The 13,177-nt window shown below is 35.0% G+C and overlaps 1 protein-coding gene across 2 annotated transcripts in view; it reads left to right on the top strand.

Annotated features, from left to right (window-relative positions):
• EEA1 (early endosome antigen 1) overlaps positions 1–13,177 on the top strand; it is a 176,314-nt gene that overhangs the window by 129,495 nt on the left and 33,642 nt on the right. For both annotated transcript variants that reach the window (XM_023224244.1, XM_023224179.1), the window contains exons 15-18: positions 833–1,033; positions 4,916–5,029; positions 6,602–6,757; positions 9,234–9,373. In XM_023224244.1, the coding sequence (XP_023080012.1) occupies positions 833–1,033; positions 4,916–5,029; positions 6,602–6,757; positions 9,234–9,373 (611 nt within the window). The remainder of the gene's footprint in view (positions 1–832; positions 1,034–4,915; positions 5,030–6,601; positions 6,758–9,233; positions 9,374–13,177) is intronic.

The raw sequence follows: 13,177 nt of genomic DNA, 5'->3' as shown, positions 1-13,177 counted from the left end.
CTTGTGCCTGTAATCCCAGCTACTCTAGAGGCCGAAGTGAAAGGATCACTTGAGCCCAGGAGTGAGCTATCACTGTGCTACTGCACTCCAGCCTGGGTGATGGAGTGAGACCCTGTCTCTTATGGGGGAAAAAAAAAAAAAAAAAAAAAATTGAACTTTTAGAGATAAAACAAAAATATGTGAAATGAAAATTTTATTGGATGTACTTAATAGATTAAGCAAGTAGAAAACAGTATCAGTGAACATAAAAAGTCAAATGACTTGGATTTTATCTAAATTTTAAAAAAGTATGCTCTTCAAAAGATACCATTATGAAAATAAAAGCCATAACACAGAATGGGAGAAAACATTTGTAATACATGTATCTGACAATTCAGAAATGCCCAGATATATAAAGAAATCTTGTTACTTAACCAAATCAGTGATTGGCTGGAGTTAGAGATGGGATGGGAGGAATGACTGCAGAAGGGCATGAGGAAACATTCTGGAATAAGGGAAATGTTCTTTATCTTGATTGTGGTGATGGCTAGTTAAATGAGTGTATGCATTCGTCAAATCTCAAATTGTACAACTTCAGTTGAATGAATTTTATATAACGTACAGCTCAATAAAGATTATTTTAAAAGAAATATCAGTCTTTGAATTTAATGTTATTTCTTGGTATTTGAGATACTATGTTGACGTATTTTGGAAAAGTGAATAATTTTACTTGAAAAAATTTGAGATAAACTATCATAAAGCAGTTTAATATTCTCATGGCTCTTAAATTTAGGTTTCTCAATTTTTGTTATATCATTTGTGAACTTCATGATTAATCTTACTTGTATAACAGGTAACTCAACTAACAGAGAAGCTGAAGAATCAGTCAGAAAGCCATAAACAAGCCCAGGAGAATTTGCATGACCAGGTACAAGAGCAGAAGGCACATCTTAGAGCTGCACAAGACCGTGTCCTTTCTCTAGAAACCACTGTCAATGAATTAAATAGTCAATTAAATGAAAGCAAGGAGAAGGTCTCCCAGCTTGACATACAGGTAATATTAAATTTAATGTTTGTATAAAGCACCAGTTTTAGACCATCAAATGTTTTAAATTCTGTTTCTATCTCTTTTTGCCTTGCATATTAATTGAAAAAAATTTGAAATAGGAATTAGATAAAGGCTATATCTAGACAATTAGTTGAACTTTCCTGTTTGACTTTCTCATCCGCTTCCCCCTCTCTGTCTTTCTCTCCCTCCTCCCTTCCGTCTTCTTCTCACTCTTCCTCTCTCCTCTCCCTCTCTCTCTCTCTCTTTCTCTGGCTCTTGCTCTCAGGTGTGCTCTGTCTCTCCTCAAGCTACACTTGGTGAAATCACTCAATCTTTTAGATTTTCCTTGTTTTGATCATGCCATTATTGTGTTTGATATTCAAAATAGTTTGATATTATACCATTAGATTTCTATGTTAAATATTTTTTTACTTTGATTTTTTAAATCTTCCTTTATAAGTCTGACTTCTGATTAAAAAAAAGAAATTCCGCCAACAGACACATGAAAAAATGCTCGTCATCACTGGCCATCAGAGAAATGCAAATCAAAACCACAATGAGATACCATCTCACACCAGTTAGAATGGCAATCATTAAAAAGTCAGGAAACAACAGGTGCTGGAGAGGATGTGGAGAAATAGGAACACTTTTACACTGTTGGTGGGACTGTAAACTAGTTCAACCATTATGGAAAACAGCATGGCGATTCTTCAAGGATCTAGAACTAGAAGTACCATATGACCTAGCCATCCCATTACTGGATATATACCCAAAGGATTATAAATCATGCTGCTATAAAGACACATGCACACGTATGTTTATTGCGGCACTATTCACAATAGCAAAGACTTGGAATCAACCCAAATGTCCATCTGTGACAGACTGGATTAAGAAAATGTGGCACATACACATCATGGAATACTATGCAGCCATAAAAAAGGATGAGTTTGTGTCCTTTGTAGGGACACGGATGCAGCTGGAAACCATCATTCTCAGCAAACTATCACAAGAACAGAAAACCAAACACTGCCTGTTCTCACTCATAGGTGGGAACTGAACAATGAGATCACTTGGCCTCGGGAAGGGGAACATCACACACCGGGGCCTATCATGGGGAGGGGGGAGGGGGGGGGGATTGCATTGGGGAGTTATACATGATATAAATGATGAATTGATGGGTGCTGACGAGTTGATGGGTGCAGCACACCAACATGGCACAAGTATACATATGTAACAAACCTGCACGTTATGCACATGTATCCTAGAGCTTACTTTATATTAAAAAAAAAAAAATTCCCCTACATGGTGCCATATTCTTTCAGAAGTCTATATAGCAGTCTTCCTCAATGAGTCAATCATGGGGTGAGCAGTAAGACATAATTTTTTCTCCGTTCTTACCATTGATTTCTTATTCTGTGATATAGAATAGAAATTTATAAAAATAGTTCAAGGCTTGATTTTACTTTAAGATAATGATTCCACTGGAAATAAGGAATACAATAAAATAATAATGACTGGCATACTTATTAGAACTTGGAGAGAATATACATTTCTTTCTTTTTTAAAAAATTATTTGCTAGATGAATTATATGATAGCCTATTATGTGGATGTCCAATGTAAAGGGGAGGGGAATGGGGAGGGAATGGGGGTCTAGTGACAATGTGAATGTACTAATGTATTAGGACAGTCTGTGATTCTTTCTGCGTTGCAAGGTCCTTTCCTTTACAAAAGATTGCCCTTCCACTGCTATTCATTTCAGAACTAATTCCAACAATGAGAGCAGCCCATTTTTTTTGTTACTATCATTGCTCCCATTATCACCTTGACAGTAACTTCTTCTTTGCCATTACTCTGAAAAATGTTACCTGTAGATATTTTTTAAGTTTTTGAGGCTTTTTTCAAAACTACTTTAACTTCTTTATGAACTAGTGTTAGTTCATAAAGTAGGATGTATGGCCTTACTTTTCTTTTGAGAATTAGGACCCTGAGAAAAACCTAGTGCTTTAAGTGGTATTATTAATAAAAGAATGTCAACCAAAAGTGCTTAGCCAAAGGGTATTAGCTGTAGCCAGCTGTAGCTTAACTGTTAGGGTAATGTTTTTTTCTGCAGTGTCCCTTTAACTATACAAATGAGGCTTTTAAGCTGTTTCTCAGTTTTAAGTTCTATAATACACCTTTTGATCCCTACTTCCACAGTACTTCCTTGTGTGAATGATCAGGACAGCATCAAGGTACATTATTATGCACATGTATGAGGGCACTTCACTGCTTTTACTGTTTTAAGGGCTTTAATGCAAAAGTTGCAACAATTGTAGCCTTGTAGTATGTGCTTAGTCTTTGCCTGTAAAAAGGGCAAAGAGAGGGGCTGGCTATATGAATAGCCACATTTCCCCCCCATCAGAAGCCTTTCTAAAATAAGGCAAACCAGTGGAGCAATTACTTAATTTCCCCCAAACTTTCTTTCTATGCTACATAACTTTTGGAATATACATATATTCCATTAGTTGAAGCATGCTGTATAAAAAAGATCATGAGTGATTATCATATGTTAAAATATTTCATGAATTTTTGGTTCCTCAGATAGATGAAATGCCATATGTAAATAAAGCTGACTTCTGCAAAAATATATTTGTAGTCTATGCTATATATTCATCAGTATAGATTTACTATGTATTGTTTAAAGGGAAGATTTCTTTAGTTTTCACCTTTAAATCAATGTAGATGTATATACCTTGATGTAACTATTATTTCTGTGAAAATTATTTCGATATTGAGAAAAAATTTGAATTTTTCCTTCAGCTTGTAATTATCCATACAATGTAAATTTTGGATTTCGTATGTTCATTGATCCTCTCTTCAACCAGCTAAAAGAATGCTCCCCCAATTTTTACTGTTTTCTCAAAATATGTTAATTTTAAATATATGTTTTTACATATATATTTTATTTTTTGCTTTTCTTTCTTTTTTATTTCTGAGACAGAGTCTTACTCTGTCGCCAGGCTGGAGTGCAGTGGCGTGATCTCAGCTCACTGCAACCTCCACCTCCCAGGTGAAAGCGATTCTCCTGCCTCAGCCTCCCGAGTAGCTGGGACTACAGGTGCGTGCCACCATGCCCAGCTAATTTTTGTATTTTTAGCAGAGACGGGGTTTCACCATGTTGGCCAGGATGTTCTTGATCACTTGACCTAGTGATCTGCCTGCCTTGGCCTCCCAAAGTGCTGGGATTACAGGTGTGAGCTACCGCACCTGGCCTATTTTTTGTTTTTTATATTTGAGGTGAGTTGTACTAAAGGTATTCAAACACTTAAAAGTGTTTCTTTTGATAACAAGATAGATCTTTTTGCTTGTTTGATTTTATCGACAGCCTTGAATTTTTAATGTTTAATATTTTGACTGAGCATCAGAAATAAAACCCTTTAAGTGAGAAGTTATCAGGGAATACTGAATTTTACAAAGTGCCAGTTGTCTGGCTGAGTCCTTAAATTCTGTAATTCTTGATTATCTTCGGAGTCATCATTTTTGGGGGCATGGTTATTTACTTTATCATAATAGTGGTAGACTTTCAGATGTTCACTTCTGAAAAACACAGTGGCATTTTCCTGGAAAAACAGTGTACCTTTTGTTTCTTAGCAAAGGAATACTGAAGTGTTTTGGAATCATATAAGGATATCCTTTTATTGTTTATCCAGCATTATTAGGAGTCTTCTCCCCTGTCATTCCTATTTTGGGAATTTTTCCCATGCATATTTTTCAATATATAAATCCATTTGTTTCTATGAATGACTTAATTTTTAAATAGTTTGTTTAGTCACAAAAGCAGTGTGCATTCAAGCAAGAGGACATCAAGAACTAAATATAAATTAAATAATTTATAAATTTTGTTACAGATTAAAGCCAAAACCGAACTGTTGCTATCAGCAGAAGCAGCAAAAACAGCCCAAAGAGCTGATCTTCAGAATCATTTGGACACAGCTCAAAATGCATTACAAGATAAACAGCAGGTAGGGAAACAGATGCAATTTCATACTATCTACCACCTAGTGCTTTGATAGATAAACAGATTGCAAACATGTAAAGACGATACCCAGTTTTGTATAATCTTGTGATAGACTTGCTTATCCCCCTTAATTTCTCCATGAGTTCAGAACCAGTTGAGTAGTAAAGGTGAGGGTCACATAGATGGAGATAAAAATAACAGCTTTGTTTTTGATAAAGCTCTACTTGTGCAGCTGTGGTTCGTTTCCTGATACTGTCCTTCTCCCCTAGCCTAGACCTTGGTGTAGAGCAGTAATATTTACTCCTAACTTTTGAATTGTTGCCTCATCCCTTCAAGTGTTGGTGATTGGAAGGGGCAGACCTCCACATTTGCTTTTAGTAGGTAGACTGGACCATGACCCAAATGTACTTGCCACTTGGAAGTGGGAAAAGGAACACTATATATTCTACCTCAGTTGTAAGAGTTACTCGTTTCTTGGGAATAGGAGGAAGTGAGGAGCTGGAGGGAATACAGAAGCAGTACTCTGGTAGAATAGAAGCATCCTACTTTAGGGTCAAGGTGAATGTTGCTGGTAGATTTTTCTTAGCTTTTACCGGTAGAAATTTTTAAATTTTACTGGCTATTCAGAGAGTAATATTAGTTATTGGTCTTTCTGATTTTTTTCTTTTCTTTTGAGATGGAGTTTTGCTCTTGCTGCCCAGGCTGGAGTGCAATGCTGTAATCTTGGCTTACTGCAACCTCCACCTCCCGGATTCAAGCAATTCTCCTGCCTCAGCCTCCCAAGTAGCTGGGATTACAGGCATGTGCCACTGTGCCTGGCTAGTTTTGTATTTTTAATAGAGATAGAGTTTCACCATGTTGGTCAGGCTGGTCTCGAACTCCAACCTCAGGTGATCCCCCCACCTTGGCCTCCCGAAGTGCTGGTATTATAGGGGTGAGCCACCACACCTGGCTTTATTGGTCCATTTTTTAAAAAACAATACAGAAGTATATCAAGTTAAAAAACAGAACAAAACGGTTTTCTATATTTACCCTTTACCGAAAACCCATTTGAGTGGAATGTTTGCTGTTAAATTTGGTATGTGTCCTACTTTTGGTACATAGTCGATTTACTAGTAATTTTTATTTATTTATTTTTTTTTGTGCAACTGAATATTCCAGATGAATTGAAAAGCATCATAGATGTAATCACTGTAATTTTTTTAAAAATAGTTTTTAAAAATGGTGTCTTGAACATTGAAAATATTTAATTATAATATAAAAGTGTTACTTTATTATTAGCCTGGCTAATATTCTGTTTTGGCTCCTAAAATGAACACTGGCTCCTAAATAAACACTGGAAAGTTATTAAACTGTTATACATATAAACTTAGGATCTCAGACTACGCAAGAATTGAGTTCATGTTGTTTATACTGGTAGGTAAGTATAGCCTCTGATATATCATTGGACTTATCTGAGCTCTTACTCCAAATATTTTTTTAAATAAAATTAGAGTTTTCAATTTTACTTTGAATATTTGGCCACTATGATATAGTAAACCTTACCAAAGTTTTCTTCAACTGTACTTTTCTAAAGGAGTTAAATAAGATTACTACTCAGTTGGATCAGGTCACTGCAAAGTTACAAGACAAGCAAGAACATTGCAGTCAGCTGGAAAGTCATCTTAAAGAATATAAAGAGAAACACCTCTCTTTAGAACAGAAAACTGAAGAGCTAGAAGGTCAAATTAAGGTTTGTATAAAAGAAGTTGAATTTAGTTATATTTTCTACTTCAGTAGCAATGGAATCTCTTGACCTACATGGAATCAAAGATTTTTAATTAACAAAGAAAGGTGAAGTTGTGGTATAAATTTTTTTTAATTACTTGTAATTTTTCATGTCTTAATTTTGAATTATATCTTTATTTTTAATTTCTTCCTTGATGAGCATCTTTTATAAATGACAGTCAACTTACATACTGATTCCATTGTAATGTGTTACTTTTTCTAAAGACAGCTAACCAGAGATCTACTCTACAATTACAAGGAACTTACCAATTTTTTGTTGTGAAGTCTTTTCTATTCCTTCATTCTTCCATCTCTTACCAACTTACTCCAATATCACATTTCAGATATGGTAGACTTTTTCCTTTTTAGAACTTTGGACTTTGGACTTTGCTTCTAACTTAGTAACACATTGAGACTATGGTAAACTGCATCTTACTTTAACACAACGCCAAGTGAATGTGTTGATTTACTGAAGAGATAAGATGATTAGACATCTCAGAAGGATTTGACCTGAGTTTTTGTGTCCTTTAAATTAGAACCACTTGCTGCTTAACTGCCTTTGGCTAAAAATAAAAAAATGAAAAATAAGTTTAAAAAATTGGAGCTACTATCAGTTAAACAAAAACTTCTCAAGTTACTCTATATATGTAACTTACACTTCCCCACTGAAGCATGTGTGTATGATTTTAGAGTCATGAAATGTATACATGTACATACAGACCAATATAGTAAGGGGGAATAATTACATTTACAATTCTAAAGATTCCTTTTTTTCTTTATGGAAAATGATAATAGCAAAGGCAAAGTACTTTAGGCATGGTTAAAAATAATAGAAGTATTATTTTACTGCAAAGTGTCTAATGAGTATTCTGTTTGGGTACCTATTAAAAACAGTGGTTATTTAGAACTGAGTTTTTATTGTGATTATCAGCTCTAACACTTTGTAATTATCATTTTAGGGAGTATTTTATATTTTTTATATAGACATGTAGAATTAATTTAGCTACATCAAATATCTTTTATTTAATGAATATTTTCAGTGTAGGTCAATGGTAAGGGCTACAGGTACCAATCAGTTTATAAAATATTTAGTGTGCAAAATCACTACCACTGCAAGGACATACATTGTGTAAAGCTTTTCAAACTTACATTTAACAGTTTGATTTTGTAAATTTGTAAAACCACACACATAATTACATGTATACATGTGAGATGCAAACTATATTCTGAAGAACAATGTCATCATCTAGTCCAAGAGATTAAAGAAACAAAATCAGGAACTTAATTGGCTTTATATTTAGGATCAGTAGGTGTTAATGAGAAGGAGTACATGAGAACTTCATTTTAGTTTTAAATATCTTATAATTACATCAGTGTTTTCATTTTATTTTTTTTTATTTTTTTAATTTTTTTTATTTTTTGAGACGGAGTCTCGCTGTGCCGCCCAGGCTGGAATGCAGTGGCCGGATTTCAGCTCACTGCAAGCTCCGCCTCCCAGGTTTACGCCATTCTCCTGCCTCAGCCTCCCGAGTAGCTGCGACTACAAGTGCCCGCCACCTCGCCTGGCTGATTTTTTGTATTTTTTTAGTAGAGACGGGATTTACACCTTGTTTGCCAGGATGGTCTCAATCTCCTGACCTTGTGATCCGCCCGTCTCGGCCTCCCAAAGTGCTGGGATTACAGGCTTGAGCCACCGCGCCCGGCCTACATCAGTGTTTTTAACTGTGACTATAAAAGATAATATGTTTTAAGTGAGTACATTAGTGAACCTGTTATTTTTTCATACTTGAGTTTATAACTTTTACTGAGGTAATAACTATTTATGTTTCTATGTTTCTTTTAAGTTGATCGTTTTATTCAGAATTAATTTTTCTTTTTTTTTTTTTTTGAGATGGAGTCTTATTCTGTTGCTCAGGCTGGAGTGTAGTGGTGCGATCTCAGCTCACTGCAACCTCTGCCTCCTGGGTTCAAGCCATTCTCCTGCCTCAGCCTCTTGAGTAGCTGGGACTACAAGCACGGTCCACCACGCCTGGCTAATTTTTTTTTGTTGTTTTGTTTTGTTTTTTTTTAGTAGAGACAGAGTTTCATCATGTTGGCCAGGCTGGTCTCGAACTTCTGGCCTCAAGTGATCTGCCTGCCTCTGCCTCCCAAGGTGCTGGGATTACAGGTGTGAGCCACCGCACCCGGCCAAGAATTAATTTTAAACATCAATACTCAGTGGCTGTCTATCATGTATAAAGCTTTCTGCTGGGTCTTCTGAAAGATTTTAAAATAAATAACACCCTTAGTAATGGTTTCAGAATATGTTTTTTATTATAATAAATATTTTATTTTTTTGTGTGTGTCATACCTGTTTGAATATAAACAAATGTTATAATATTTAATAATGGATTGATAATTACTAATATTAAAATGGCTACCATACCATATTTCTTTCATAGAAACTAGAAGCTGATAGTCTCGAAGTTAAAGCAAGCAAGGAGCAGGCTTTGCAAGATCTACAACAGCAAAGACAGCTGAACACAGATTTAGAGCTTAGAGCCACAGAATTGAGTAAACAACTTGAAATGGAGAAAGAAATGTAAGCTAAACCACTTTACTTACAAATTAAGGGAAAAGATTGTAAACTAGTATTAAAATTTCCTTCAGATTTGAATTTTGCTATCGTGCTTAAAGATTTATTAAATATTTATTTTGTGTTGATTTTATGAACTGATGTTAATGTGAATGAAAAAATAATGCCATCATAATATGGTTAAACTTCACTAGAAAGGACTGAAAACTTAGTTTTGTAAAATTTGGATCATCCAGTCTCTTTTCAACAATGATATGGTGCTCATTTCTCTGGCATAAACCTTGTTTTGAGTTGTTCACAAATTTGAATAAATTACTGTAAAATTAAAAAATTCGGGGATATTTATGTGTTATCCAAAAGTAGTTAGACTTCTAGTTATACCAAATAGGGAATGGATTCTTTCTTATAAGAAGTGATCTTCTCAGCCTGGGTAGCATAGCAAGATTGCTTGAGCTCGGGAGGTTGTGGCTGTCACACCACTGCACTCCAGCCTGGGCAACAAAGTGATACTCTATCTCAAAAAAAAAAAAATGACCTCAGCTTTTTGATGCATTTTGACAGATTGTCTGTGTTTGTGAAGACAAAGGAAATACAAAAACCAGTGTGCCTTCTTGTTTTTATTATTGGTGCAAAATTCACACATAGTTAAATGCACAGATTTTACATATGTACTTTGAGTTTTAATAAGTGTATATTCTGTTTGTCTATGCATCTAGCCACAGCCCCATATAGGACATTGTCATCACTCCAGGAGTTTTCTGACTTGCCCTTCTAGTCAATACCTTTCTTACCCTTTTCCTGTAGATAACCACAGTCTATGTGTCTACATGGTATCCTGACACCAGTATCATGGTGTTGGTACCTAATATCATAGTACCTAATATCATGTAATTATGATATTGAAGGTTATAAATGTAGCTAAGTTGGTGTGGCATAACACACAAAAGAAACCATAAGATATTTGTAATATACCATAAGATGGTAGCTTTATGATATTAGGTATTAATCCTTCACCTTTATTATTTTTCAAGATTGTCTTGACTCCTGTAAGTTCATTGCTTTTCCATATACATTTTTGTATTAACATATCCATGTCTACAAATAAAACTGTTGGATTTTGATTAGAATTGCCTTGAAGCTATAAATCAATTTGGGGAGAAGTGACATCTTAACAACACTGAGTCTTCTAATACACAAACATGTATCTCTTTATCTACTTGGGCCTTCTTTAATTTCTCTGAGCAGTATTTTATCGTTTTTAACATAGACATCTTTTTTTTTTTTTTTTTGAGGCAGAGTCTCACTGTATCGCCCAGACTGGAGTGCAGTGGGGCGATCTCGGCTCACTGCAAGCTCCGCCTCCTGGGTTCATGTCATTCTCCTGCCTCAGCCTCCTGAGTAGCTGGGACTACAGGTGCCCACCACCACACCCAGCTAATTTTTTGTATTTTTAGTAGTGACAGGATTTCACCGTGTTAACCAGGATGGTCTCGATCTCCTGACCTCATGATCTGCCCATCTCGGCCTCCCAAAGTGCTGGGATTGTACATCTTTTGTTAAATTTATTCCTGAGTATTTTTTAATGCTATTGTAAATGTAATTGTTTTTTAAATTTAATTTTCCACTTATGACTAGTATAAAAATGCAATTTTTAAATATATATTGACTTTTCTGCCCTTTAACGTTGCTCAATTTACTTTTTAGTTTTAGTAGTTGTTTGTAGAGTTCTTGACGTTTTCTAACTAGACATTCATGTTATCTGTGAATAGAGACAAATTTACTACTTCCTTTCCAACCTATAGGCCTTTTATGTTTTTTTTCTTGCTAGCTAGGGCATCCGGTAACATTTTGAATGTAAATAGTAATGGCAAACATCTCTGCATTACTTCTGATCTTAGGCAGGAAGTATTAAATGTTTCATCATTAGGTTTGAGGTTAGCTGTAGGTTTTACTGAGATTCCTTTTATCAGATTGAAGACATTACCTTTGATACCTTTTATATATTAAAAAAAAATTATCGGCCTTGTTGTTTATGCCTGTAATCCCAGAACTTTGGGAGGCCAAGGCAGGCAGATCATCTGAAGTCAGGAATTCGAGACCAGCCTGGCCAACATGGCGAAACCCTGTCTCTACTAAAAATACAAAAATCAGCTGGGAGTGGTGGCACATGCCTGTAATCTCAACTACTCGGGAGGTTGAGGCACGAGAATTGCTTGAACCCAGGAGGCAGAGGTTTCAGTGAGACAAGATCACGCCATTGCACTCCAGCCTGGGCAACAGAGCGAGACTCCCTATCAAAAAAAAAAAAAAAAATGATTACAAAAGAAACAATTATTGTGCTTGAATTGAATTTTATCACCTTTTATTTCTGTATCTGTTGATATGATCATATGGATTTTCTCTTTTATTCTGTTAATATGGTCAGTTACATTTGTTGATTTACTATTAAACCAGCCTTGCTTTCCTGGAATAAATTAACCTGACTGTGCTGTATTACCTTTTTATGTATTGCTGTTTTTGATTTGATAATACTTTGTTAAAAATTTTTCATATATTTATGAGGGATATTGGTCTGTAGTATTCTTTTAATATCATTGTCAGGTTTTGATATCAGAGTTATACTGGCCTTAAAAAGGAATTGAGAAGTATTTCCTCTTCTTCTCCTTTCTGAAATAGTTTGTATGAGATGGATATTATTTTTTTCTTAAATGTTTGATGGAATTCACTAGTGAACTGGCTAGGCTTAGAGTTCTCTTTCTGAGTTGTTTCATTTGGGTTTCAATTCATTTAATAGATATAGAGCTATTCTAATTTCCTGATTTTTTTTCTTGAGTCAGTTTTGGTAAATTGTGTCTTTCAGAAATGTGTTCATTTCCTCTAAACTTCAAATTTATTGGCAATTGTTGATAATATTATACTTTTGAGGTCTGTTAGGATCTGTAGTAGTATTCCTCCTTTATTCTTAATAGTGGTAATTTGTCTTTTTAAAAATCAATTAGAGATTTATCAGTTTTATCAGACTTTTGTAAAAAAACTTTTGATTTAATTTTGTCAATTTTCTATCTTATTTATTTCTCCTCTTTATTGTTTCCATCTTTAGACCTTAGTGTTTACTTTGCTTTTTTTTTAATAGCTTTTGAATGTGAAAGCTTCTCTGTGTCTGTCTACATTTTGTAGTATCTGTTTCTTTTTTTCAGTTACCTGCTTTTCACTTGTCAATGCTAGATGTAAGATTTCTGCAGATGGTAGTATGTAGCCTTATTCTAATAACATCAGTGTATTATGACAGTTTTGCCACAGATGAAATAAATTATCTTGAAGGAGGGTATCTTTTCTAATTTGCACTAAAGTGCTCAATGAATTCATGGCTCCTCTGAATATAAGGGTGGATTGGTTTAGAAGATATTGGGACCTATAAGATTTATTGGTATATGATATTTTAGGTATCTCTAGTGGCAGAATGGGTATGTGCTTCTGAACATATATAGCCACAAAAGTGCTTAGCTACAGCATCATTCCTTCAGTCCCAAGGTAGAATTAGTCTCTTGCCCAACTTACCCTTGATGTTGATGCTGAACTTGGGTCCTGCCATGATGAGATCTTCAGTGAACACATCACTCACCATTATTTTGATGGATGAAAATCAGTTCCACCCAATTCATTTGAATATCTTCATATGAGTGGTTACATTTGATTAAATTTTGTCTTTAAACACCAAATCACCTACTCTGACTGAGTTGATGGACTTGACTTGTGTCAAGGGGGTGAGGACTCTTGACTGTTCCAGTAGTAAAGGTAGAGACTAAGAAC

Source organism: Piliocolobus tephrosceles, chromosome 10 (genome assembly GCF_002776525.5).
Source record: "Piliocolobus tephrosceles isolate RC106 chromosome 10, ASM277652v3, whole genome shotgun sequence".
Taxonomy (NCBI): Eukaryota; Metazoa; Chordata; class Mammalia; order Primates; family Cercopithecidae; genus Piliocolobus; species Piliocolobus tephrosceles.
Note: the sequence above shows the minus strand (reverse complement) of the source record. Positions and strands in the feature narration are given on the sequence as shown.